Raw genomic sequence first — 26,236 nt, forward strand, 5'->3', positions numbered from 1 at the left:
TTTGATTTTACAATATCAAGCATCAGTTTAGAGGATTCATGCACAACTGCATAAATTCATGATTTCATAAACACATCTGTTTGTTAGTTTAGATTATTTTAATATCATGAAATTACAGTTTGGTTCTACCTAATGTACTGACATACATTGGTCTGTCCTGATTGGAAAATAGGACAGAGTTCCATTGCACTGAATTTCAATCCATTTCTTGGCCACAACCAATTTGCACCACCATTTCCAGTAATCACAGGAGGCAGTCACTTGAAACAGATTTGAGGTTCACTTAAAAAGTAATTTAGGGAAGTGGACATCCTACATGCCAATTTTTACATTTCGGTGCACAGAGAATCTATTCGTATTAACATGAAAGCAAAATAAGTGCAAGAGTTGCTAGTTCACGGAAATGGCATCTTGATAATAAGCTAAGTGTAAATTCTTGCCACCTCTACATAGTTCTTTGTTTTCAAGGATAGTATTTAGATTTTTATGTATCCTTGGTATAATTTTTTCAATGTCTTTTCCGTCCAGAATTATTACCGACACAAGTGGAGTTTGCAAGAAGGACAAAACTAACTGAAGTTTACAAAACAAGTAAATTTGCATCAGAAATACTTTGTGCCCATAGTCAGTACCTTCACATACAAGGTAAATTAATTTGGCATTGACAGCTTGTTAACCAAATGTAGAGGCTCCTGTTCTCAAAGGAAACTGGAATAACACACCTGACAACACCACAAAGATATCCGCATGTTAGATTAGTGACACTGTTGAATGCTTTCTCAAAAGAAACCAATCATAGTCTGTCATATTTTCAGAAACATTATGTGAAAGAAGGCAGATCAGGTTATTTAACAACTGTAATAGCCTGACTGATTGCACTCGGCTGATATCAACAATCATTGCAATGGGGAACGGAACCTTATCTGGCAATGGTAAGATGGAAACTCATAGAAATTGGATCATCAGAAAACCAGTTACATTGCTGTGCCATCTGCCATTCAGAAGAAAGCTGGCACATTCAGTGACAGAAACAGTCAGCATGCTCTGGAAACTTAGCTCCACTTCCATGTAAGCACTTTACAAGGTATGTTTTTCCTTTTTAAGTACCTGTAGAAACTCTTACTATCTGTTCTTATAATTTCAGCTGGCTCTTTCTCATACTCTAATTTCTCCTGCTCATTTTCTTAGCTAGTTTTCACTGTTTTTTATATTCTGTCCAATCTTCCGGCCTGCCACTAATCTTCATGGAATTGTACAGTTTTTCAATTTGATACTATCTTTAACTTCCTTTGTTATGATGCATCCTTTTCCTAGTGTGTTTCTATTCCAGTGGAATATATCTTCGCTTTGAGTGTTATGGAATATCTTCTTAAATGTCTTCCACTGCATCTCCACTGATCTGTCCCTTAATCAAATTTTCCAGTGCACTTTAGCCAGCTCTGCAGAACCTTCAGTGCATACCAACTCACAGGGTTCTTATTCATGCTACCTTTTTAAAGCATCTTCCAAATTTTGCCAAGGGCAATGTTTCCATATCTTGCACCTTGGTGACCGGAACAAATACAGACAAACAAATAAAGCTCACAGGCAAAGAAAAGGGCCACACAGCATAGAATAAAAAAAATATTGGGGGGGGAAAGAAACACAGGAAATACCTGCAATGGGAGGTTACTGCCATGTGGAGATGGTCCCTAATAACTGGAAGGGAGGAGAGATCATGATTCGGGGAAGAGAGGCCATGGTCAGGAGGGGTGACAGAGGCTGTGATCAGGAAGGGTGATGGGAGAAGGCTGAAGATCTAGATCAAAGTACTCCTGCTCAACCTTGTCCACAAGACGCGCTAAAAATACATTTATCTTCTGGAACCATCATTCCACTTCTCTTTCAATGGGTGGTTTACTGCCCTCTGAAAATTCATACAGCAGCAGTCAATTTTAAATTGGGCTCCCAATTGCACTTCCCCGCAATGGGACACTCAGACACCGCGATATAATCTGTGAGTATATACATGGCATGCTGGAGACACAGTCCCCATATTTAATTCTTTAACTACCATCCCTTACCTCCCTGACCCTCTCCTGTCCATCATGGAGAGGGAGGAGTTAATATTGACGCCTTTGCGTAACACTGCAGCTCAAATATATTATAAATGCATTAAAAGTAGCTGAACTTTAAAAAGAGTTCCATGATAAAATTTATGCATTACAATTGTGTGGTTGACTAAGCACATATTTGTTAAATTACAGCTGGAAAGTTACACAATTTCAAGTTTAAGCTGTAATAATGTTTATATAGAGGTCAAGGACTATGCAGTAATGCTCTTTTCTTTTAATTAATCAGCAAATGCCGTAATAAATATCAAGTGCCATATTGCTTATCCAGTCTGTAAATAGCTTTTGCAGATCATCAGAAATTACTATTTAGAAGAAATGCACTTTAACAGTATATAGTTTCCAATACCACAACAATTGAGTTTCCATCATATCAAGATAAAAGAAAATCAGAAAATCTTAATAGCTAATGACCACAATAAATAGAGTCATAAAGGTTTATAGCATGGAAACAGGCCCTTCGGCCCAACCTGTCCATTCCGCCCTTTTTTAAAACCCCTAAGCTAATCCCAACTGCCCGCATTTGGCCCATATCCCTCTATACCCATCGTACCCATGTAACGATCTAAATGCTTTTTAAAAGACAAAATTGTACCCGCCTCTACTACTACCTCTGGCAGCTTGTTCCAGACACTCACCACCCTGTGTGTGAAAAAATTGCCCCTCTGGACACTTTTGCATCTCTCCCCTCTCACCTTAAACCTATGCCCTCTAGATTTAGACTCCCCTACCTTTGGGAAAATATATTGACTATCTAGCTGCTCTGTGCCCCTCATTATTTTATAAACCTCTATAAGATCACCCTTCAGCCTCCTACACTCCAGAGAAAAAAGTCCCAGTCTATCCAGTCTCTCCTTATAACTCAATCCATCAAGTCCCGGTAGCATCCTAGTAAATCTTTTCTGCACTCTTTCTATTTAATAATATCCTTTCTAAAATAGGGTGACCGGAATTGCACACAGTATTCCAAGTGTGGCCTTACCAATGTCTTGTACAACTTCAACAAGACATTCCAACTCCTGTATTCAATGTTCTGACTGATGAAACCAAGCATGCCGAATGCCTTCTTCACCACTCTGTCCACCTGTGACTCCACTTTGAAAGAGTTATGAACATGTATCCCTAGATCTCTTTGTTCTGTAATTCTCCCCAACGCCCTACCATTAACTGAGTAAGTCTTGCCCTGGTTCAATCTACCAAAATGCATCACTCGCATTTGTCTAAATTAAACTCCATCTGCCATTCGTCAGCCCACTGGCCCAATTGATCAAGATCCCATTGCAATTGGAGATAACTTTTTTCACTGTCCACTATGCCACCAATCTTAGTGTCATCTGCAAACTTACTAACCATGCCTCCTATATTCTCATCCAAATCATTAATATAAATGACAAATAATAGTGGACCCAGCACTGATCCCTGAGGCACACCGCTGGTCACAGGCCTCCAGTGTGAAAAACAATTCACTACAACTACCCTCTGGCTTCTGTCAAGAAGCCAATTTTGTATGCATTTAGATACCTCACCCTGGATCCCGTGAGATTTAACCTTATGCAACAACCTACCATGCGGTACCTTGTCAAAGGTCTTGCTAAAGTCCATGTAGACAACGTCAACTGCACTGCCCTCATTTACCTTCTTGGTTACCTCTTCAAAAAACTCAATCAAATTTGTGAGACATGATTTTCCACTCACAAAGCCATGCTGACTGTCCCTACTCAGTACTTGCGTCTCTAAATAACATCCCACTTTTTTTTTAACTGGCAATATAAAAAGATGGATTATCCACCTTGGTAACGTCTTCATTCTTATAGCTCTAAGCTCTTCATTCTTATAGCATGCTCTAAACACCACATGATTTTGCCCCTAGTCCTAATGATTGGTTGTTCACATCCTCTATAAAAGGCAATACGTTTTGGTGGTGCATTTAGATAGATTGTACATCTTGATTATAAATAAATAATCTTTTTTAGAGTCCAGGGAATAGCTGGGAGAGAAACAATGTGGAGAATGTTTTCTCAAAGAATGAAGAAATTATTATCCAGATAGATAATCCATCTTCTGCCCCTTCTTTAGTTGTGTTGACATCACAGACTAATATTTATATTCTGCCAGCATTTATATGGGTACAGCTAGCTAAACCAGGCATGATCTAATGAAATGGTAGTCCTGATAATAAAAACTTACAAAATGGAAATAATCTAAAGATGGGTCTTGAAGTTTCCACATGATGGGGTTGTGATTATTTCCTTCGGCAGCTTGCTCTATCGTAGGATTGTTCTTGGGAATAAAGATGCTGACACATTGTCCTGGAAGCAAATGGTCTTTGTAGTTTGTGTGATGGCTATCTCATTCTTTGTCATTTGTGGCAGGCAGCTGGTACTTGTTTCTATCAATTCCCACCAGTCCATTCCATACTTGGTCAGTCCATTTTTCTCCCTCTATTACTGTAGTGATTCCCAATACAAATTTTTGATCAAGAATGTGACACTTGTTTAATTATACTGTGGGATGGAGGATAAATCGGGAGATAATAAGAGCATATAAAAAAGGCAGTACTCTAATCATGGGTGACTTTACTCTTCATGTAGGTTGGGAAAATCAAATTGCAGAGGTAGCCATGAGGAAGAATTCATACAGTGTATTTGGGACAATTTTCGAGAACAACAACCAGGGATCAGGGTATTTTGGATTTGGTAATGCATAATGAGACAGGTTTAATAAACATCAGAGTGAAACATCAGATTCCCAGGAAGCAGTGACCGTAACATGGTAGAATTTAACATGAGAAACTTGGGTCGGAAACAACTGTGCTACACTTAAATAAGGGAAATTTTACAGGAATGAGGGCTGAATTGTAGGCACGATGGCACAGTGATTAGCACTGCTGCCTCACCGCGCCAGGGACCGGGTTCGATTCCAGCTTTGTTCGATTCCTGGCTTCGATCACTGTCTGTGTGGAGTTTGCACATTCTCCCCGTGTCTGCGTGGGTTTCCTCCAGGAGCTCCAGTTTCCTCCAACAGTCCAAAGATGGTTAGGTGCATTGGCCATGCTAAATTCTCCCTCAGTGTACCTGAACAGGCGCCGGAGTGTGGCAACTAGGGGATTTTCACAGCAACTTCATTACAGTGTGAATGAAAGCCTACTTGTGACAGATAAATAAATAAAATAAATAAACTGAATTGGCTGGAGTAGACTGGGAAAAAGTTTAGCAGGAAAGCCAGTTGATCAGCAATGGCAGACATTTATTAAATTAGTTCATCACTCACAACAATGGTACATCCCAGTGAGCAAGAAGGATTCTAGGAAAGGGATAATTCAACTGAGGTTAACCGTGTCAAGTTAAAGGATAGTATTAAACTGAAAGAAAAATATATAACTTGGCAGAGATTAGTGGTAAATCAGAGGATTGGGAAAGTTTTAAAAACCAGCAAAAGATGAGCAAAAAAGGAGGGAGAAGATAAACTATGAGGGTAAACGAGCAAATAATATAAAAATGGGCAGCAAGAGCTTCTGTAAATATATGAAAAGGAAAAGAGAAGCCAAAGTGAACATAGGCCCCTTAGAAAATGAGACTGGAGAAATAATAATGAAGATTCTGGAAATGACAGAGGAGTTAAACAAATACTTGGCATCAGTCTCCACAGTGGAAGACACTAATAACATACCAAAAATACTAAATCAAGGGGTGGCAGGGGAATGGAGGGGAAGAATTCAATAATATATCACTGGAGAAAAAGTACTTGGGAAACTATTGGGGCTAAAAGCTGATAAATCCCCTGGACGTGATGGATTGCATTCCAGGATGTTAAAAGAAGTAGCTAAAGAGATAGTGGATGCGCTGATAACAAGCTTTCAAGAGTCCTTAAATTCAGGAAACGTCACAGAGGATTAGGAAACTGCCAATGTAACACCTTTGTTCAAAAAAGGAGGGAGACAAGAAACAAGTTACTATAAGCCAGTTAGCTAAACAGTCATTGGGAAAATATTGGAGCCCATTATAAAAGACGCAATAACAGAGCATTTAGAAATGCATAATACAATCAAGCAAAGGCAGCATGGCTTCAAGAAGGAGAAATTATGCCTGACAAATTTATTAGAATTCTTTGAGGTGGCAATGAGCAGGACAGATAATGGAGAACCATTGGTGTAATATACTTGGATTTCCAAAAATGGTTCGATAAGGCATCACACAAAAGGCTACTTAATAAGATAAGAACCCATGGTGTAGCATGGATAGTAGATTGGCTAACTGATAGAAGTTGGAACAAGAGGTGCATTTTCAGGGTGGCAAACTGGAACTAGCGGTGTGGCACAGCGATCTTTGTTGGAGCCATAATTATTTACAATATATATTAATGACTTGGTCGAGGGAAGTGAATGTACCATTACCAGGTTTGTGGATGACATTAAAAAAGGTAGGAAGGCAGGTGTAATGACTTTAGCAAGGCACAGAAGGTTGGCCTCTTTGAGTATGAACTCTCTGATTGAGGTGCCTGGTGCGGAGAGGGGCGGGTTGGGAGGGCGACTTCCTTGTGAACCTGCTCCTGGGGCCTGGCGAGGCAAGCCATCAACAGTTCTAGGCAGCGGGCGATCGACGGGGTCGTCCATCTGACTGTCTGCCCCTCTACCGCGGCTATATTCGCAGCTAGGTGTCCCTGGAGAAGGAGCATGCGGTGTCCACAGGCGCAGTTGACGCCTTCCGCGCCCGCTGGGCACCGCAGGGGCTGAGGTGTATTATAAACCACGAAAATCACATTATGATTTAATGTTTTAACTTTCCTCTCGACTTTGTTTTTTGTTCGGGCTGTTCCCCCTCCTTTTGGGGAGCTGCCCCTTTTAATTTGTCCCTAAGTTAATTTGAGTTTGTTTATTTGGTTGGGGAGAAAAAGAGTTCCCTGATTAAGAATACACAAAAGATATCCCTGATTGAGGTCATAATTGCCTGCCCCTCATTAATTTGAGTTAGTTTACTTGGTTTGACAAAAAGATTGGTCATAATTGCCTGCCCAATCAGGTAGTCTCATATGTATATAAAACGGGGAATGTCAGGTATTCTGGCACTCTGGATTCTGACTGCACCAGAAGCACTCTATGAATGGAATAGAGTTTGTAAATATGGGAATCTGGTGAAGGGACATTGGCCTCTGAGACGGTATTTCATCAAATGGTGAGGAAAACAGAAAGGGTGGAATTTTCCTGTCCATCGCCTCCCCTGTGGAAAGACTGCAGAAAGCTGCAGCACAGAGGGATTTGGGGGTCCTCGTGCATAAATCACAAATAGTAAATCATACTAATTCAGCAAGTAATTGGAAAGGCAAATGGAGTGTTGGCAAAAAAGACATAAAATCCCTACAGTGCAGAAAGAGGCCATTCTGCCCATCGAGACTGCAGTGGCAACAATCCCACCCATGCCCTTTCCCTGTAACCCCACTATTACCCTGCTAATCCCCCTGACACGAAGGGACAATTTAACATGGCCAATCAACCTAACCTGCACATCTTTGGACTGTGGGAGGAAACCAGAGCACCAGGAGGAAACCCACGCAGACACGGGAGAACATGCAGACTTTGCACAGTCACGTGAGATTGGAATTGAACTCCCATCCCTGCCGCTGTGAGGCAGCAGTGCTAACCACTGTGCCACTGTCTCGCCCCATGGGCAGCAGAGGTTTGGATGAATTTAAGTTTAAGTAGGATAGTTTGTAGGAGACCAGCTATGAGAACGTTGGAATATTCCAGTCGAGGCAAAACAAAGAAGCAACCAGAAATGAAGCCAGTGGAAATTTAGTAACTTGTTAAGTAGAGAACAAAATTAAACAAGTATATTCTCATCAGCTAAAAACAAAATTCAGGTGAGTTTGAAGAAAACTATTAATTAGGTGATTAAACAAATAGAATTAATCTACAATGATGATTCGCAACTCAATGATTCTGCATTTTGAAATTAATAGCTAACAGCATGGCAGTTTTCCAAGAAATTAACTTCAAATCACATGAGTTCATTTCAAATAGGATATTTATACAGTTTTGTGAAATAATTTTGATTTTTGTATACAAAGGTTTAATTTCCAGATTACTTTCAGGAGATTTGACACCAGCAACTAATTAATGTAGAGTAATAAATATTTGTGAGAGGTCGAAATAGTGGCAAGTAATATGAAAGAGTTGAGGCCATATGAAACTGGGTGGCAGGAACAACATTTTCTGGGTGGCAGAAAAAAAACTTTCCACTTTGATGAATTGAAAGGATGTAGTTAGGTTGAAGGGACAGGTTAGATACAACAAGTGTTTTAAAGAGGAGAAATGAAGAAGCGGGGAGGTTTACAGAAAGAATTTCAGAGCTTTGGGCTTAGATGACTGAAGGCCTGAGTGCCAGTCCCAGCACAGAGCTCCTAGTATGTTAAATGATTGAAGAAGATTACAGAGTCAGAGAAGATTACAGTCATCAAAAGATTTGAGCATATGGCTGAGAATTTTAAAACCAAAACATTGGTAGACTGGGAGCCAATAACGAGCACAGAGTTGATGAGTGGAATTTGGTGTAAATTAGGAAATCTGTGCCAGAGATTTGGATCATGTAAATTTGTGGAGGGTGGAAGATGGGAGTCAAACAAGGGAGAGCATTGGAATAGTCGATTCTGGGGATAATAAAAAGCATGTTTGAGGGTTTCAGTAGCAGATAAACTAAGCTATAGGAAGAAATAGGTTATTTAACATAGATGGAAGTAGGCAGTTTTTGTGATGGAGAGATTATAGGGCCAGTAGCCCAGCTTAGAGTCAAATTGGACACCAAGGTTGTAAACAACCTGGTTCATCCTGAGGCATTAGCCAGGAAGGAAGAATGATAAAAAGCATTTGTGTCAAGGCCTAAACACAATGGTTTGGATTTTCCTAATGTTTAACTGAACGAAACTGCATCTAATCCAGGAACTCGTTGTCAGACAACACAGACAACGGAGGCATTGGCATAAGTGGGGTGAGGCTAACATACATCGAGAATCTTCTCTTCTGTCTTTGGATGATGTTGCCAAGAGGCAGCATGTAGATGAGAAATAGGAAGGGTCTAAGGTTCAGATCTTTGGAGAACTCCAGCAACAGGAAGAGAAGCCATTACAGAACTTTCTCTGATTATGACTGGATAGACAAGTGTGGAACCAGATGAAGGCAGTCCCACTCAACTAGACAATGCCTGAAAAGGATTGAAGGAGCATGGCATCATCAACCTTGACAAAAGCTAAGACATTTCAAGAAGGATGAAGAGGGATAGCGCACCATGGGCAGTCAGTCACCACGGGGGATATCATTTGTGACTTTGATTAGGACCTCTTCATGCAATGGCAGCTGCAGAAACTGATTAAAAATTGATTTTCTGGAAAACGGTCATGGGAGTGCCTTAGGCAGGCTAGGGTGGTTGGAGATGGTGTGATAATCAGCAGAGAAAGAGGGTGGATCTCTGGAGAGACAGCAATGATGGCAGGTACCAAAGCAGAAGGAGCTAGTTACGATATCAGCTGGCATGGAGACCAGAATGAGTAATTGGGTGGTTAGCAGTTTAGTAATAATATGATCAAGGCAGCAGAAGTTCGGTCTCATGGGCAAGATGAGCTTCAGAAAAGAGAGGAGAGAATCTAAAGGAAGATGAACGTTAAATCAAAGATCGTATTACCATGGAAGAAGGTCTTAATGTATTAATTGTTTTTTAAATAGTAATCCCAAGTCGAGGAATTTGAGCTGGTAACTAGGGAATTTGGTCTTTTCTGTTACATCATTAGTCGAACCATTGGCCTTCACATGTTTTTGAGCACTGAAGGGAGCAGAGACAGAGAAAAGACATGTAGAAATAAGTTTGTCCGTGAAAGCATGCTCATCTTCATATTCAAAATGTCTATATTTGCTTTCTTGTTTCTGGATGTTTGCAAATGTAAAACCTTTATTGAATTACCATAGAGTGAATTTTCCACACAAGGATAAACAGTAAAGTGACTCAGTGCAAATATGTTTTTGTGGTGTATCCGTGTCAAATATGGAGTAAAAGGAGATATATTTTGGTGGAAACTAATGAATATTGAGGCACAGTGGTTAACACTGCTGCCGCACAGCACCAGGGACCTGGGTTCAATTCCAACTTTGGGTCACTATCTTTGTGGAGTTTGCACATTCTCTCCTTGTCTGCGTGGATTTCCTCCCACATTCCAAAGCTTTGGCCGTACTAAATTGCCCCTTCTTGTTCAGGGATTAACAGAGTAAATGTATGAGATTACGGGGATAGGGCCTGTTTGAGTCTGTTGGCAGTGCAGGCTCGATGAGCCGAATGGTCTTCTTTTGCACTGTTGGAATTGTGTAATTTGAAGAGTATAAGACTAATGCACTCCTGATAAGTACGAGAACTACATTGGTGCTGTCTGTCCAAATGTACATCTACTTTCCTTGAACTAGTTCAGTAGAAGTAAACGAGGACTAGTTGTATGCCCTTGAGTTCTGAGGTGTTAATCCATTTGGATTAAATATGGAACCATCTGCTTTGAATCTAAATTGGCAGATATCCCAAAACAGAGCAGGAAATTATTCAGGATATTATTCTCCCACAAGCAATCTGTGATATGAATAAGTAGGAATATCCAACATCCAGAACATAAAGTGAGATTGCTTGAAGTACAATAAGGTAAATTAATAGTTTGCAGTAACTTGAACAGAACAAGTAAATGCTGAGTTTGACCAAATTTTCCAGCATACCTTGAGAAGCTGAAAACTGTGCTACTGGGAAAATCTCTTTAAAACTTGCTGAACTAATCCAGTTACTTTGTCTTTCGAACTGCTGATAAGAAACAGACAATGTAATCAGTCTGAATGAGGCCATAGTGTTACAAATGATACATCTGTAGCTGGAAAACAGGGGAAGACCTTGTGAGTTCTGCCAGACACGAAGTAAATTATTGACTTTTTGTACAATGTGCACAATGAACCTCTCAAACATTGCTCAGTGACCTAGAGATCTGGTAAAACCAGTTAATATCTGAGATTGCAAGCTTAACTAATTCAAGTCAAACATCGGAGGAATCCCTCAGCAAGGACACAGGTTTTGCACAAAGTTGACAAAATTCGATGTACCAACATGCTTTGTAAGACTTTTAAAAATAATATGGAACTGCTGCAGGCTGTCTTCCAGAATAGATAAGAAAGAACCATTGGTCTATGACAGAAAACAAGACTCTCTCATGCTATGGGTACACAGAAAAATAAGCCACATAGAAAGTCACAGCACAATGCTTGATATAGAAAGTTATCTTCAAAGAACTGGTTCATTTTTTGCTCCTGAAAGGTCACAGTTTCTTTAAACACTGCTCAGAAACGTATCTTAGAATGTGGTGGCTCCATAATTCCAAGGTCCAGGAAGGTTGTAAATCTCAATTACAATACACATTTGTAGTGGAGGAAATTTTTGATACAGCTGGTATTACCTGGGATTCTGCTGCAGAGGCATCCTGGCAAAATTCCCTTCAGTTTCAGGACCTGCTGAAGAAGCATCTGTTTTCCTAGTAGACGCCATATGCATTTGGCAGAACGAAGATGGGATAACTTCAACTATTCAAAATTCTTTTAACTTTTCTTTTGCCAATTGCCCTTGAAAATCCTTCAGCATCCATTCATCAAAGCAAAAATACTTGGCGAAATGTAAATTGCTCTAGCAAAATTGCTTGTGAAGTCTTTTGGCTATACTTTAGGACTCATTGCAGTTAATGGGGGAAAAAAATGTTACCCTTAAGGAGGGTCAGGCCTAGTGTCAAGTCGGTTCAGATCGGGCCTGGGGGGTTGTGGGGGTTGTGAGGGTGTCAGGGCTCAGGAAGGCGGGGCGGGGGGGGGGGGGGGGGGAGGTGGTAGTAGGGGCTGGGAGGTATCCCGTGAGGGGAGTGGGATTCCTGTGGCTGGGGGGAGTAGTTACATTGAAAGAATAGAGAATAGGAACAGGAGTAGGTCATTTAGCCCTTCAAGCCTGCTCTGCCTTTTAATACAATTATGACTGATCCTCCATCTCAACACCATGCGCCTGCAATCTCCCTATGGAGTCCAGAAACCTATCTTTCTTCTTAAATATATTCTGCAATCTTCTGGGGTAGAGAATTCCAGAGGGTCACAGCCCTCTGAGTGGGGTGTAAGGGGGTGGGGGATAGTCAGGGAGTGTGGGGAAACCCCTGGAGGGTCAGAAGGTAGGGGTGTCCTGGGTGTGTACAATAGGTACCGAGAAGTTAGAAGCCATTTTAATCCTTGTATTTTTTTCTGGGTAACTATTGATGTAACCCAGTTGGAACCATCTGAAGTTCGCAATTCAAAACACATTTTTGGATGGTTCCCAGTGCAGGAAATTGTCCAGGGGAAGCTTCCACTTCTGGGCAATTGCTATGCAAACCTCACATGTGAACCTCTGAAAATCTTTGGGTTTCCCCCTCATCCCCATCAACTACAACACCAGGGAGCTTGAAAGTTAGACCTCGCATGTTTTACATGCTAGAAGAAATTAAGAAGCACCGGGATTCTATAAATAGTACTAGATTAATCAGGCACCACCAGAGAAAGACCCATATCATCCCAACACCTACCCAAGTGCACTTTGCAAAATCTTTTGCAGAAGCTATTGGTGGAATTTAATGCCACCCAGAGGTGATCCAAGGCAAGGGAGAGGGCCCATTTGATCAGATTGGAAGGTGTGGGATGGAGACCTTACCATCTCCTCTCCACTTCGCCTCTGATTAAATCTAGGCCGGTGATCTTCCTGCCCAGATGCCAATTGAAGCCCTTAAGTGGACAACCAATTCCCACTTTAGAACCTAATTATGCTGTCGAGTGGGCTCACTATGCAGGGAGACCGACACACCGCAGTGGAGGGGAGTGTGTTCCTTCATTCAAAGGCACTCCCAAGGGACCCAGCATCAGGAGGGTAATTGTTTCTGATACCTCTCCTCCCCTCACCAGCAAACCTACCTCATGACCTCCATCTCAATATCACCTAGGTTTCTCCAGAAGTCTAATAATCCCTGATGAAGGCCCCATTGCATGACTGGCAGCAGCCACACTCCCAGTGGCACACCCAGTATTGGAGAGCTGCCAGTCTCTGGCTGATTGTCAGCTGTCAGGGGCAGGAATTCAACCCTAAGACTTGAGCTTTAATGCCCCCCATGTAGTTTGGAGCCCTGGTAACAGGGATTCTGCTGCCAATTACGGACTTCATTTCCTCAGAGCTCCTGGAGGGCGGGTCATGGGGCTCCCTGCTGCCCTCATTAAACTTCACTCTCTGTCTCAATAATGATGTTTTGAAGAATCTCTGTTCACAACTGCAACCAGATCAGTGATCACGATCCACAGTATGCACAGCTCTCACTATGACAGAGAAAATGACCATGGCCACAGGAGGCTTCTGCCAGCTCAGCCAAGTTGCCATGCACTCTTCTTTCAGACAAGTAAAGTTAAAGTTTATTTATTAGTCACAAGTAAGGCTTACATTAACACTGCAATGAAGTTACTGTTAAATTCCCCTAGTCGCCACACTTCGGCACCTGTTCGGGTTAATGCACCTAACCAGCACGTCTTTCAGACTGTGGGAGAAAACTGGAGCACCCGGAGGAAACCCTCGCAGACATGGGGAGAACGTGCAGACTCCACACAGACAGTGACCCAAGCTGGGAATCGAACAATGCTGGATGGAATTTTACATTCTGGATATTAAGTGCAGTTGTGAGCAGAAAAGTTGGCACAGCGGCAGGGTGGATTTATGCCTGATTTTCCACTTTCCAGCTCATTAAGTATGCATTAGCAAGTAGCTTGTAGAAGCTCGTGGTGTTGCAGAATAGTCTGCCCTGCTGTTACCTTGTGGTTTTAATGGTCCAGGCACCATATTTAAAACAGCACAGCTTCTTGCACATGAATTCAAATTATGCTTTGTCAAACCAATGTCTCAGTTCTATTTCAATAGTAGCAGAAACTTTCATGGCTCATGACACTTTTCACAAAATCTTCTTTGCTGCAGAAGTGCACAGTAAACATACATGAAGACAAGAATAAGAATTAAGCAAATCATTGGAATGATCTAAGGAAGGTTCCAGTGCCTAAATAGGTCTAGTGTGTCTTGCAGTATACAAACAACACCTTCCAATAATGAAACAACTAACAGTCAAAGGAACTGAGAGAACTGCAAAGTCTAATGTTAACACTATTGATGCAGAGGCCATGAAGATTAGGAAAAGGATTGTGACGATACTATGCCTTTAAGAAATGTATTTATGTCACGTTTCTTGAGGGGACTACTTTATACTTCAGCTGGACAACCGATAGCCCACATTCTGAGCATGCAGAAGAATAATTGCTCCAAATTATTGGGGTGTTTGTTTCAATCTGGGTTAATGCAGTTTTGTTATTTTAGATTTGTCCCCTGGGGTTTCAGAGCAGAGTTGAATCAGGCTGATTGACAAGAGTCATGTAAATGGATGGAGCAAGGCTTGCAGAGAGACAAGCAGGCAGTAATGTTTGTATTTGATCGGAGCAGCAGCTCTTTCTCTCTCACTCTGGAAATTTAACTCTGGGACTTGCTGGAAAATGGATATCTTTTGATTTGATTTATTATTGTCACATGTATTAGTATACAATGAAAAGTATTGTTTCTTGCGCGCTATACAGACAAAGTATGCTGTACATGGAGAAGGAAAGGAGAGAGTGCAGAATGTAACGTTATAGTCACAACTAGGGTATAGGGAAAGATCAACTTAACATGAGGTAGATCCATTCAAAAGTCTGGCAGCAGGGAAGAAGCTGTTCTTGAGTCGGTTAGTACATGTCCTCAGATTTTTGTATCTTTTTCCTGACGGAAGAAGGTGGGGAGTATGTCCGGGAAGCGCGGGGTTCTTGGTTATGCTGGCTGCTTTTCCAAGGCAGCAGGAAGTGCGGACAGAGTCAATGGATGGGAGACTGGTTTGCATGATAGACTAGGCTTCGTTCACGACCCTTTGTAGTTTTTTGCGGTTTTGGACAGAGCAAGAGACATACCAAGCTGTGATACAACCAGAAAGAATGCTTTCTACGTTGCATCTGTAAAAGTTGGTGTGAGTTGCAGCAGACATGCCACATTTCCTTAGCCTCCTGAGAAAGTAGAGGCATTGGTGAGCTTTCTTAACTATAGCATCAGCATCGAGGGACCAGGACAGGTTGTTGGTGATCTGGACACCTAGAAATCTGATGCTTTTGACCATTTCTATTTCATCCTCGTTGATGTAGACAGGGGCATGTTCTCCGCTACACTTCCTATCTCTCTTCAGAGATCTGCAAAAGGCAAAAGGTGTTTCTCCCTCTCTCTGGAGTTCTGTTGTTGGAAGACAGGTCTTTCTCTGGAGGCTGCTGTCCAAGAGTCAGAAGACAGGTGTCTCTCTGTATCTTCTGTCCAAAGGTATTAAAAGGCTGGAAGACTAGCAACCCATGTAAACTTGTGTGTTTTTGCTAACTGATTCTTTATTTATGTCTATGGGGAATATTGCTTAAATTGGAACTAATAGAGATAGCTAGCAGTTAAGAATTAAACCTTGCCGTGTTTAAGTATTTCAATTGTAAAAGTTATGCTAATTCTTTTTGTTATAGTTAAACTGTATTGTTAAATAATGTTCCTTTTAATAAAAGCTTCCTGGTGGGTCAACAGAATGACACGAGGAGTGAAACACCTTACCCTCACACCAATGCCAAAATCAAAAATAGTTGGTGTCTAGGCTAATTTCATAGTGTACCTTGGAGATTCTGAACTGGTCCTTAACAAGATCCAGTGGCAACTGCTGCTAAACCATCTCAAAACTTGGAACACTTTTAGATTTCTGCTTAACCGCTTTTGTTGTAAGAAAATCAGTCCTCTCATCATGATTGTATCTATTGTCCCTGGCATCACCGCAGTAAATTATATTGCATCCTTTCCACAGTACTAATATTCTTTCTATAATGGAATGCTCAAAACTGCATTAATTAATCCCACTGTGGCTTAATCAATGTCTTGTGCAGAATCATTACCTACGTTTTTGTATTCAATGTTCTAATATATAAACCACCAGAAAGTCATTTTACAACCACTTATCAGAAAGACATTACCTGTCAGTTCTGTACTGAAGTAACAGAAGTTTAGATTACATACCAGAGGAAATGGGCGAGGTATTAAATGAGTACTTTGTGTCAGTATTCATCAACGAGAAGGACTTGGTGGATGATGAGTTTGGGAAAGGATGTGTAGATAGTTTGAGTCATGTTGAGATCAAAAAGGAGGTATTGGGGTTCTTGAGGAACATTAAGGTAGACAAGTCCCCAGGGCCTGATGGGATATACCCCAGAATACTAAGAGAGGCAAGGGAGGAAATTGCTGGGGCCTTGAGAGAAATCTTTGTATCCTCACTGGTTACAGGGGAGGTCACAGTAAGAAGTTGAACAACACCAGGTTGAAGTCCAACAGGTTTATTTGGTAGCAAAAGCCACACAAGCTTTCGGAGCTCTAAGCCCCTTCTTCAGGTGAGTGGGAATTCTGTTCACAAACAGAGCATATAAAGACACAAACTCAATTTACATGAATAATGGTTGGAATGCGAATACTTACAACTAATCAAGTCTTTAAGAAACAAAACAATGTGAGTGGAGAGAGCAACAAGACAGGCTAAAAAGATGTGTATTGTCTCCAGACAAGACAGCCAGTGAAACTCTGCAGGTTTAGGCAACTGTGGGGGTTACAAATAGTGTGACATGAACCCAATATCCCGGTTGAGGCCGTACTCGTGTGTGCGGAACTTGGCTATCAGTTTCTGCTCAGCGACTCTGCGCTGTCGTGTGTCGCGAAGGCCGCTTTGGAGAACGCTTACCTGAATATCAGAGGCCGAATGCCCATGACCGCTGAAGTGCTCCCCAACAGGAAGAGAACAGTCTTGCCTGGTGATTGGCGAGCGGTGTTCATTCATCCGTTGTCGCAGCGTCTGCATAGTTTCCCCAATGTACCATGCCTCGGGACATCCAACCATTAACCACAGTGATTCGCATTCCAACCATTATTCATGTAAATTGAGTTTGTGTCTTTATATGCTCTGTTTGTGAACAGAATTCCCACTCACCTGAAGAAGGGGCTTAGAGCTCCGAAAGCTTGTGTGGCTTTTGCTACCAAATAAAGCTGTTGGACTTTAACCTGGTGTTGTTAAACTTCTTACTGTGTTTACCCCAGTCCAACGCCGGCATCTCCACATCATGACTACAGGGGAGGTCCCAGAGGATTGGAGAATAGCCAATGTTGTTCCTTTGTTTAAGAAGGGTAGCAAGAATAATCCAGGTAATTACAGGCCGGTGAGCCTTGCAACAGTGGTAGGGAAATTATTGGAGAGGATTCTTCAAGACAGGATTTATTCCCACTTGGAAATAAGTGGACGTATTAGTGAGAGGCAACTTGGTTTTGTGAAGGGGAGGTCGTGTCTCACGAACTTGATCGAGTTTTTCGAGGAAGTGACAAAGATGATTGATGAGGGTAAGGCAGTGGATGTTGTCTACATGGACTTCAGTAAGGCCTTTGACAAGGTCCCTCATGGCAGACTGGTGCAGAAGGTGAAGTCACATGGGATCAGAGGTGAGCTGGCAAGGTGGATACAAAATTGGCTCGGTCAAAGAAGACAGAGGGTAGCAGTGGAAGGGTGCGTTTCCGAATGGACGGCTGTGACAAGTGGTGTTCTTCAGGGATCAGTGCTGGGACCTTTGCTGTTTGGAATATATATAAATGATTTGGAGGAAAATGTAACTGGTTTGATTAGTAAGTTTGCGGACGACACAAAGGTTGGTGAATTTGCGGATAGCGATGAGGACCATCAGAGGATACAGCAGGATATCGATCAGTTGGAGACTTGGGCGGAGAGATGGCAGATGGAGGTTAATCCGGACAAATGTGAGGTAATGCATTTTGGAAGGTCTAATACAGATAGGAAATATAAGTAAATGGCAGAACCCTTAAGAGTATTGATAGGCAAAGGGACCTGGGTGAACAGGTACACAAGTCACTGAAAGTGGCAATGCAGGTGGAGAAGGTAATCAAGAAGGCATACGGCATGCTTGCCTTCATCGGCCGAGGCATTGAGTTTAAAAATTGGCAAGTCATGTTGCAGCTATATAGAACCTTAGTAAGGCCACACTTGGAATATAGTGTTCAATTCTGGTCGCCACACTACCAGAAGGATGTGGAGGCTTTGGAGAGGGTACAGAAAAGATTTACCAGGATGTTGTCTGGTATGGAGGGCATTAGCTATGAGGAGAGGTTGCAGAAACTTGGTTTGTTCTCACTGGAACGACAGAGGTTGAGGTGTGACCTGATAGAAGTCTACAAGATTATGAGAGGCATGGACATAGTGGATAGTCAGAAGCTTTTTTCCAGGGTGGAAGAGTCAATTACTAGGGGGCACAGGTTTAAGGTGCAAGGGGCAAGGTTTAAAGGAGATGTACGAGGCAGATTTTTTACACAGAGAGTAGTGGGTGCCTGGAACTCGTTGCCGGGGGAGGTAGTGGAAGCAGATACGGTAGTGACTTTTAAGGGGCGTCTTGACAAATACATGAATAGGATGGGAATAGAGGGATATGGTCCCCGAAGGGTAGGGGGTTTTAGTTAAGTCAGTCAGCATGGTCGGTGCAGGCTTGGAGGGCCGAAGGGCCTGTTCCTGTGCTGTAATTTTCTTTGTTCTTTGTTCTTTCTACACAAGACCCAGAATGGGGCTGGAACTCACAACCTTAATTGATCAGTTCCTAAAATTAAAACCTGAATAGACAGTAAAATCTATTTGAAATGAGCATGTGAAGTGTGTGATAACTGGCAAATTACAGTTCTCCCACTGTTTATTATGATTTAACAGATTCCATGTAAGAAAGCACACCACTAGCAATGGTTAAGTGTTCTGATTTCATGAGCAGTGTTGAATGGGCTAAGACCAAGCAAGTTGAAGAACTCATGATTGTTCAACCTTCCTCTTCCACAAATCTCACAACAGCAGGTATTTTTGCTGACAGGAATTACCGGATTAAGATGTCACACCAGTTATGGGAATGTTTTCTATTACATCCAAGGGGAATTTCACAGTAACTTCATTGCAGTGTTAATGTAAGCCTTACTTGTGGCTAATAAATAATAAATAAACTTTAATTAGGTCTTACAGTAAAGGATGATTATCTGATTACATCACAGTACTGTCAGGTCTTGAACACATTACATATGCAGCATTTTAACAGTGCAAGTTTTGAAAGACTAGCTCACTTAGTTAAATCCTTTATAGCAGAGTTAGTATATGATCTTACCCTCTAATAACTCATCCTCCTGCCCTAATTTCTGCACCCTTGTGCCGAGTGATTCACTATATGACAATATCCTCTAACCTGAAGGATGTACCATATGACTTGGCACTGTGGCTTAGTTGGTTAGAGTGCCTATCTCATAAACAGGAGATCCTGAGTTTGAATCTCAGTGGTGCCTTGGTCCATTTGGCCAGTGTATTGGTGCAGTATGCTGGCACAATGGTTGGCATTGCTGCCTCACAGTGCCAAGGACCCGGGTTCAATTCCAGCCTCAGGTGATTGTCTGTGTGGAGTTTGCACATTCTTCCTGTGTCTGCATGGGTTTCCTCTGGGTGCTCCGGTTTCCTCCCACACTCCAAAGATGTGCGGGTTAGGTTGATTAGCCATGCTAAATTGACCCTTACTGTTAGGGGATTAGTAGGGTAAATACATGGGGTTATGGGGATACAGTCTGGGTGGGATTGTTGTCAGTGCAGGCTCAATGGCCCGAATGGCCCCTTTCTGCGCTGTAGGGATTCTATGATTCTAAAGTGGTGCCTGGATTGAAATAAGACTGTGGGTCTCTTGTTACTTGAATCTGATTTGACACACTTATTGCAAGGTTCGCTGGCTTCCAAACTATTGCCACTTTCACAATGCTCAATGACTGACTCGTATTAATGATCAATTCCTCACAAATCTGCTCACAAGATTCCTTGCTTATATTTCTCGTGTCTTCCCTTGTGGATAAGTGGAAGAAATAATCCATCAGAATGTGAAGAGAAAGACAGTGATAAAGAAGCATGTGTGTCCATTTAAGTCAGATACAGATGTGAAAAAAATCGATAATTAGTCATTTTTAGCATGAATAAGTGAGTACTTTGTATTGGTTTTCACAGAGAAGCAAAAGCACTAGAAACTAGTGGTAAAAGGGAAACAACAAATCAGTCAAAGGAGAGCAATTTTCACAAGAATGATGTCAGAACAATGGTTCCAACGATCAAACTAAAGTTTAGGGGTGACCTAATATAAGTACTTAAGATTATTAAGGGATTTTGACATGGTAGCTGTAGAGAAGATGTATCAACCTCCTGGGGGAATCTGAAACTAGAGTTCACAAATATAAGACAGTCACCAGTGGTGTGTTTCATAAACACTATCGTAGACAGTTAGGCTGGCTGTTTCTGTGCTGTAAATTCTATGTAACCTTTTGTTTATAATTTAAATAGAAAAACGGTAGTAGAAAAATAAATGAAACTAAAGACAGGCAAATCTCCAGGATCTGTGGCTTTTACCCCCAAGGGTATTGAAAAAGAAAAGATGCATTAGACATAGGGGGATCCACCGCCATGTTGTAGCCAGAAAAACCTAGTCATAATTTTTCAAAGATCCTTTGATTCACATATTGTAACTTTGTATTGTAAATTGTAAACATCGCTCCACTATTTAAAAATGGACAGAGTAAGAGAACAAATAATTACGGACTTGTCAGTGTAACATTAATTACTAGAATCTATCATTGTACACAGAAAGACAAGTATCAAATGATCAAAGAAAGGAAGCTTGCATTTATGAAGATTAGGACTTGTCTGACTGATATTGCTGACCTTCTTGAGAAGATCATCAGCATTTTGGATAGGGCAGTCTAGATGGACTTTCGGAAGGCATTTGATATTTTTCCACACAAGTGGTAATTTGCAAAACTACAAACATATGGAAACTGAGTAACTTTGTGTCATGGGTAGGTAATTGGTTAAAAGGTAAGAAATAAAAAGCAGAATATTCTCCGATTTGCTATGTGGTGTTCCCCAGGGATCAGTGCTGAGGTTTCAACTTTTCACCATGCATATTAGTGACCCGAATGAGAGAATAGAGTTGAATATCTGAGTTTACAGGAGCATTAGGTTTGGGTGCGTGTGAGTTATATACAAAGCAAAATCCAGGGGATACTGAAAATCTGAAATTAAAACAAAATGCTACAAGTATTTAGCGGGTCAGGTTGCACTTGTGAAGAGAGAAAAAGAGTTAACGGTCAGGATTTTCCCCTCTGAGGTCAAGAAAGTGAGGTTGTGATCATTTCCAGTTCTGAAACACGCTCGTGATTTTTGTGGAGTCAGGCTGCTAATTAGCTGCAGGGTGGGTTGGCTGATCAATTAGCAACCACAAGAATGCAAGAATGAAGGCAGGACCACTGAAGTGCTGGTCTCATTTAAACACATCACAGCATCTATTACTGTGGTTGATGTCTGCAGGATAAAATCCAAGCACCAAGGATCAAGGAACAGGGCAGAGGCTTGGCACTCAGAGCAGGGCTGCCTCTCAATTTTCTGGCACTGACCTTGAGATTCTTTTGGATGCCAGGAAGGAGAATTGGGAGGTCCTGTTTCTAGAAGGTGGAAGGAAAAAGCCAATCAGTCAAACTAAACTGAAATGGACTTAGGTGACTGAGGCCATCAGCAAGCTCTGTGATAGAGTGGAATTAGGTTTAATATGGAGGATGGGGGGATGTGAAGTTGGATATGAGGGGCTAGAAGGGCGGTTGCAGACTTGTTAAAGGCAGGGTATGACCTGCCCATTTCCAAAGTGCATAAGGGATCCCTATAGGCCGGCCCCTTTTCCTTGACACAACCTTGCCCAGCAAAAGATGCTTGGTTACTTGCTTGGTGGAAGCCAGCCCCATCATAGGTAAAATAGTACCAGGTAAATGAATTGGCCACTATCCCGTAAAATGGGAGACTGGTTGGGGGAAAGCAGAAAGGTGGAGAGCAGGTCACAGTCTGCACTTTATAAGTCCATCGCCTTCAAACATGCAGGCAGGAAAACATAAAGTCCAGCCACTGGAGTTCCAAGTGCTGGCTGACTCAATTTTGAAGAAGGGCCTCATCTGTATGTACCCATCGCCTGTTTAAGATAGGGGACCTGGATACTTATGTTGCTTAGTTATGTCATGACATTTTCCCAAATATTGCGGGGGCTTCAGATTATGCCTATTAATTTCCTGGCTCAATATTGAATTGTGCACTCCATTTGTTCTGAATAATAATTTTTGAATGACTATCACTTTTGAACAAAAGTATCAATTTTTGTTAATATTTGGAGGGATGGTCCAAATATCTTAATTAGCCACATTTCAATGTTTCAACCACCTTGTGCCACCAGCACAAAAGTTGCATTTGAACCAGACTTTACAGTTGCAAAGATATTTATGTCAATGCTTAACTACAGTTCTCATGTATACCAACTTTTCCAATGCAAGATTGCCACTTGAACTTTATATTCGAACATCATTATTCTGATACTTCATGAAATAACTTTTTTTTTCAAATGTTGCAATGGAGCTCAATTTATTTAAGAAATCTAGGGATAGAGCACCAGAAATCACAATGATTGGAGGTAGGGGAGCATCTCTGCTCCTCTTGACTCTGTAGGAACATTTGAAAAGCCCTCCCTTTTGTTGATGACTGCAGGGACAGAATTCTCAGCAAAGAAAGTCTAATAGCTGCTTTATGTGTGCAAAACAAACTTCAGCAAGGTGCCATTCATTTACATATCTAACAAGCCTAACATCTGTTTTAAATGACCGTCCAGGATGCTTACATCATAAAAACTTAGTGGTTGCCTGATGTCTGCACAAATTCTGAGCAGGCCATCCCATTACTGAATGGTATGTTTTGTGCCCATTTCACACTGCAAAAATTGGAGCAATAGAGAGCAATTTCCACATCCTGACCTTTTGTAGCACTGTCAGAGCCCTTCATTTTTGATGTTTATAAGTTTAAAAATCTGTTTGCTGTATCAAATCTAGAACAATGTTTAAATCAATCCATTAACAAAGGGAAATGCAACATGTTTGTTACCACAATGTTGTAATAAACTATAAGTTGTTTTACCATTTTGATCTGCTGGTTGATTTCACAACTGGTGTCATTCCATCTCTGTAGAGACTCTTGGTTTTGCTGAAGTTCACAATGTTGAAAATTACCCTCTGGAAAAAAATATAAAAAATAAGTTAATTAAAACCCAATACTTTTAAGTAAAGTATTTCCTTAAAGATATAACTATGGCCTGTGTAAATACATAATTTGATAAAAAGTAATGGATTATTGAATGTTCTATAGGAATTTCAAGCAACTGGAAGTAAAGTTTGACTTTTTCTTCTTTCAAATTGTCTAACTGTATAGGGATCATATGAACATCCATATGAGCATACGAATTAGAGCAGGAGTAGGCTATTTGGCACTTTGAGCCTGCTCTGTCATCCAGTAAGATCATGGCTGATCTAATTGTAACTTCAACTCCACTTTCCATCTACTCCCAATAACATAGAAACTAGGAGCAGGAATAGGCCATTCAGCCCTTCATCCCTTTGCTTATCAAGGGCTTATTCAGCCCTTCAACCCCTTGCATAGTGGAGAACATGCCCCTGACTACAGCAATGGTGGTGAAGTGGAAATAGTCAAGAGCTTCAAATTTCTAGATGTCCAGATCACCAACCTGTCTCGGTCCCTCCACACTGATGCTGTAGTTAAAAAAGTCTACCAACAAGAAGTTGATGTGAAGTTAGTATTTGTAAAATTATAAACATTATAAATACTGGTAAAATGCTAAGGGTTGTAAAATTGTCTGTTTAAAAGGCGGTTTAGTTTTTTTGTGTGCTGGGAAGCTGCAGATGCAAAAATTCAGTACAGGCTGAAACAATGTATCAAGAAAAGAACAACAGAGTTGCTTTGGTAACAGGCTTAAGACATTTGAATCACAACATGTTAACCAATCAATTTAAAATAAGCATTTGAATCAGATCAGCCTATCAAATTTAAATTTGGTGCTTTGATAACCTGTAAACCAATCCTATTGTGCGAATTTTGGTATGTCATAGGGAGTATAGAAAAAAAAACGCTCCCAGCTCCAAACTGCCAGCAGCCACAAGAAGACTTCCTGCCAGCAGCCTGCCACAGCTAACAGCTAGACAGAGAGACACAGACAGATAACTCTCAGCCAGTGTAAAAGTCACATTTTATGACTTTAAAAGAAAGCCTCATTTCATCTCAGAAGGACACAAGAACAGAGCACAGAAGAAAGAAGATTCCAGGAAGACTACAAACTTGATTGACTACAACCTATTGTGGTGAACCATCGTTGGTTACCACTGTGGGGTTATTCCAATGTTACTGTTGGGTTAGGGTGTTGCCACTGTGGGGGTTGTTATAATGTTGTTGGGTTAGGGTGTTTACACTGTGGGATTAATATACCTGTGGTGGATGTTGTTATGGCACATCCCGGTCGGGCCCCACCTCCTGGGGAGAGGTATAAGACCCTCTGCTCAGGCGGGACCCCTCCAGTCTGGATTGGTGTACTCGTGTTAGATAGTTCCATTGTTTGTCAATAAAAGCCTTCAATCGCTGAAGCCTTGTACCTCGTGCTTGATTGTCGCGCATCAATTTTATTGACAAACACAAAACTCTCGACAGTAAAGAGAGTATGGAGCAAATGCTGAAACCAGAGCGTCTGACGCTGGACCCACGTGCGGTCGGTGCCTCTAACACCTTCGACCACTGGCTGAAGTGTTTCGAGGACTACCTGGCGGCCTCTGCAGCAGTTACTACGGACGACGACAAACTCCAGGTCCTCCACGCGAGGGTAAGCGACACGGTCTATCTTGCGATTCGTGCGGCCACCACTTACCCGAGGGCCATCGAGCTCTTGAAGAAACGATACACGAGACCACCCAACGAGATTCACGCTCGTTACCTCCTCGCTACACGACGTCGGCAGTCGGGCGAAACCATGGAGGACTACGCCAATGAGCTCTTGCAGCTTGCCAGGGGCTGCGACTGCAAAGCTGTGTCGGCTGAGCAGTATATGTACGACCTCGCCCGAGATGCGTTTGTAGCAGGGGTAGGGTCCTCGTACATCCGGCTTAAGCTACTGGAGAAAGGGAACCTCAACCTGACCCAAGTGATGGAGATGGCTGAGATGCTGGAGGCAGCGTCGAAAAGCTTGGCTCTGTACCCCGAAGACCACGTGGAGACAACGTGGCAGGAGCAAGCACAAATATCTCCTCGCCCCACGGGTTCGCGCTCCCATATCGACCCGACGACAGCGGCAGCTCCAGGCGGCCAGCGGTGCTATTTTTGTGGAGGGGCCAAGCATCCACGGCAACAGTGTCCAGCTAAAACAGTGATCTGCAGTCAGTGCGGTAAAAAGGGGCACTACGCAAAAGTCTGCAGATCGAAGCCCAAGAACGGCAGTACAGCCTGTGACCCTCCAGAGCGGAGACAATCTCCTTCGGCGTCGCAGTATCCACGAGGTCCGACCACGTGCGAATCCAGGACGACGCCATCGTGGCTGGCGGAGGAGGAAGATGACCACCAGGAGTCGCTACGCTTGGCGCCCTCACCCACGTGCAATTCATGGGGGCGGCCATCGTGGTCGACGACGACCAGGAGCGACCAGCAGGGGTCCTCAGTATCAACCTCGGCTGCCTGCAGTGACATCCAAGGGCCAACGGTGGCGTCGATCTCTCTGGACCAGACAAAGCATCACAGGCTTGACTGTTCGATGATGAACATCAAGGTAAATGGTCGTACTGTGTATTGTCTGTTTGACAGTGGGAGTACCGAGAGTTTTATTCACCCTGACACTGCAAAGAGGTGTGGACTCCGGGTTCTACCTGCCAAACAGACAATTTCTATGGCATCACGGTCCCGGTCTGTACCGATCCAAGGACGTTGTATGGTAACCCTGGAGGTGCAGGGGACAATTTACGAGCGATACAGGCTCCTTGTGTTACCGCACCTTTGCGCGCCAATTCTCCTCGGACTAA

General features: G+C 42.2%; 1 protein-coding gene and 1 non-coding gene across 2 annotated transcripts in view; one reads left to right on the forward strand and one right to left on the reverse strand.

Moving 5' to 3' along the window:
• Positions 1-26,236, reverse strand: part of agbl4 (AGBL carboxypeptidase 4) — a 769,208-nt gene that overhangs the window by 570,430 nt on the left and 172,542 nt on the right. The window contains exon 5 of the mRNA XM_078219206.1: positions 23,304-23,398. Within this exon, the coding sequence (XP_078075332.1) occupies positions 23,304-23,398 (95 nt within the window). The remainder of the gene's footprint in view (positions 1-23,303; positions 23,399-26,236) is intronic.
• On the forward strand, positions 19,539-19,612 carry trnam-cau (transfer RNA methionine (anticodon CAU)). The gene has a single exon. It is a non-coding gene; the product is annotated as a tRNA-Met (tRNA).

Source organism: Mustelus asterias, chromosome 8, assembly GCF_964213995.1.
Source record: "Mustelus asterias chromosome 8, sMusAst1.hap1.1, whole genome shotgun sequence".
In the NCBI taxonomy this organism is placed as follows: domain Eukaryota; kingdom Metazoa; phylum Chordata; class Chondrichthyes; order Carcharhiniformes; family Triakidae; genus Mustelus; species Mustelus asterias.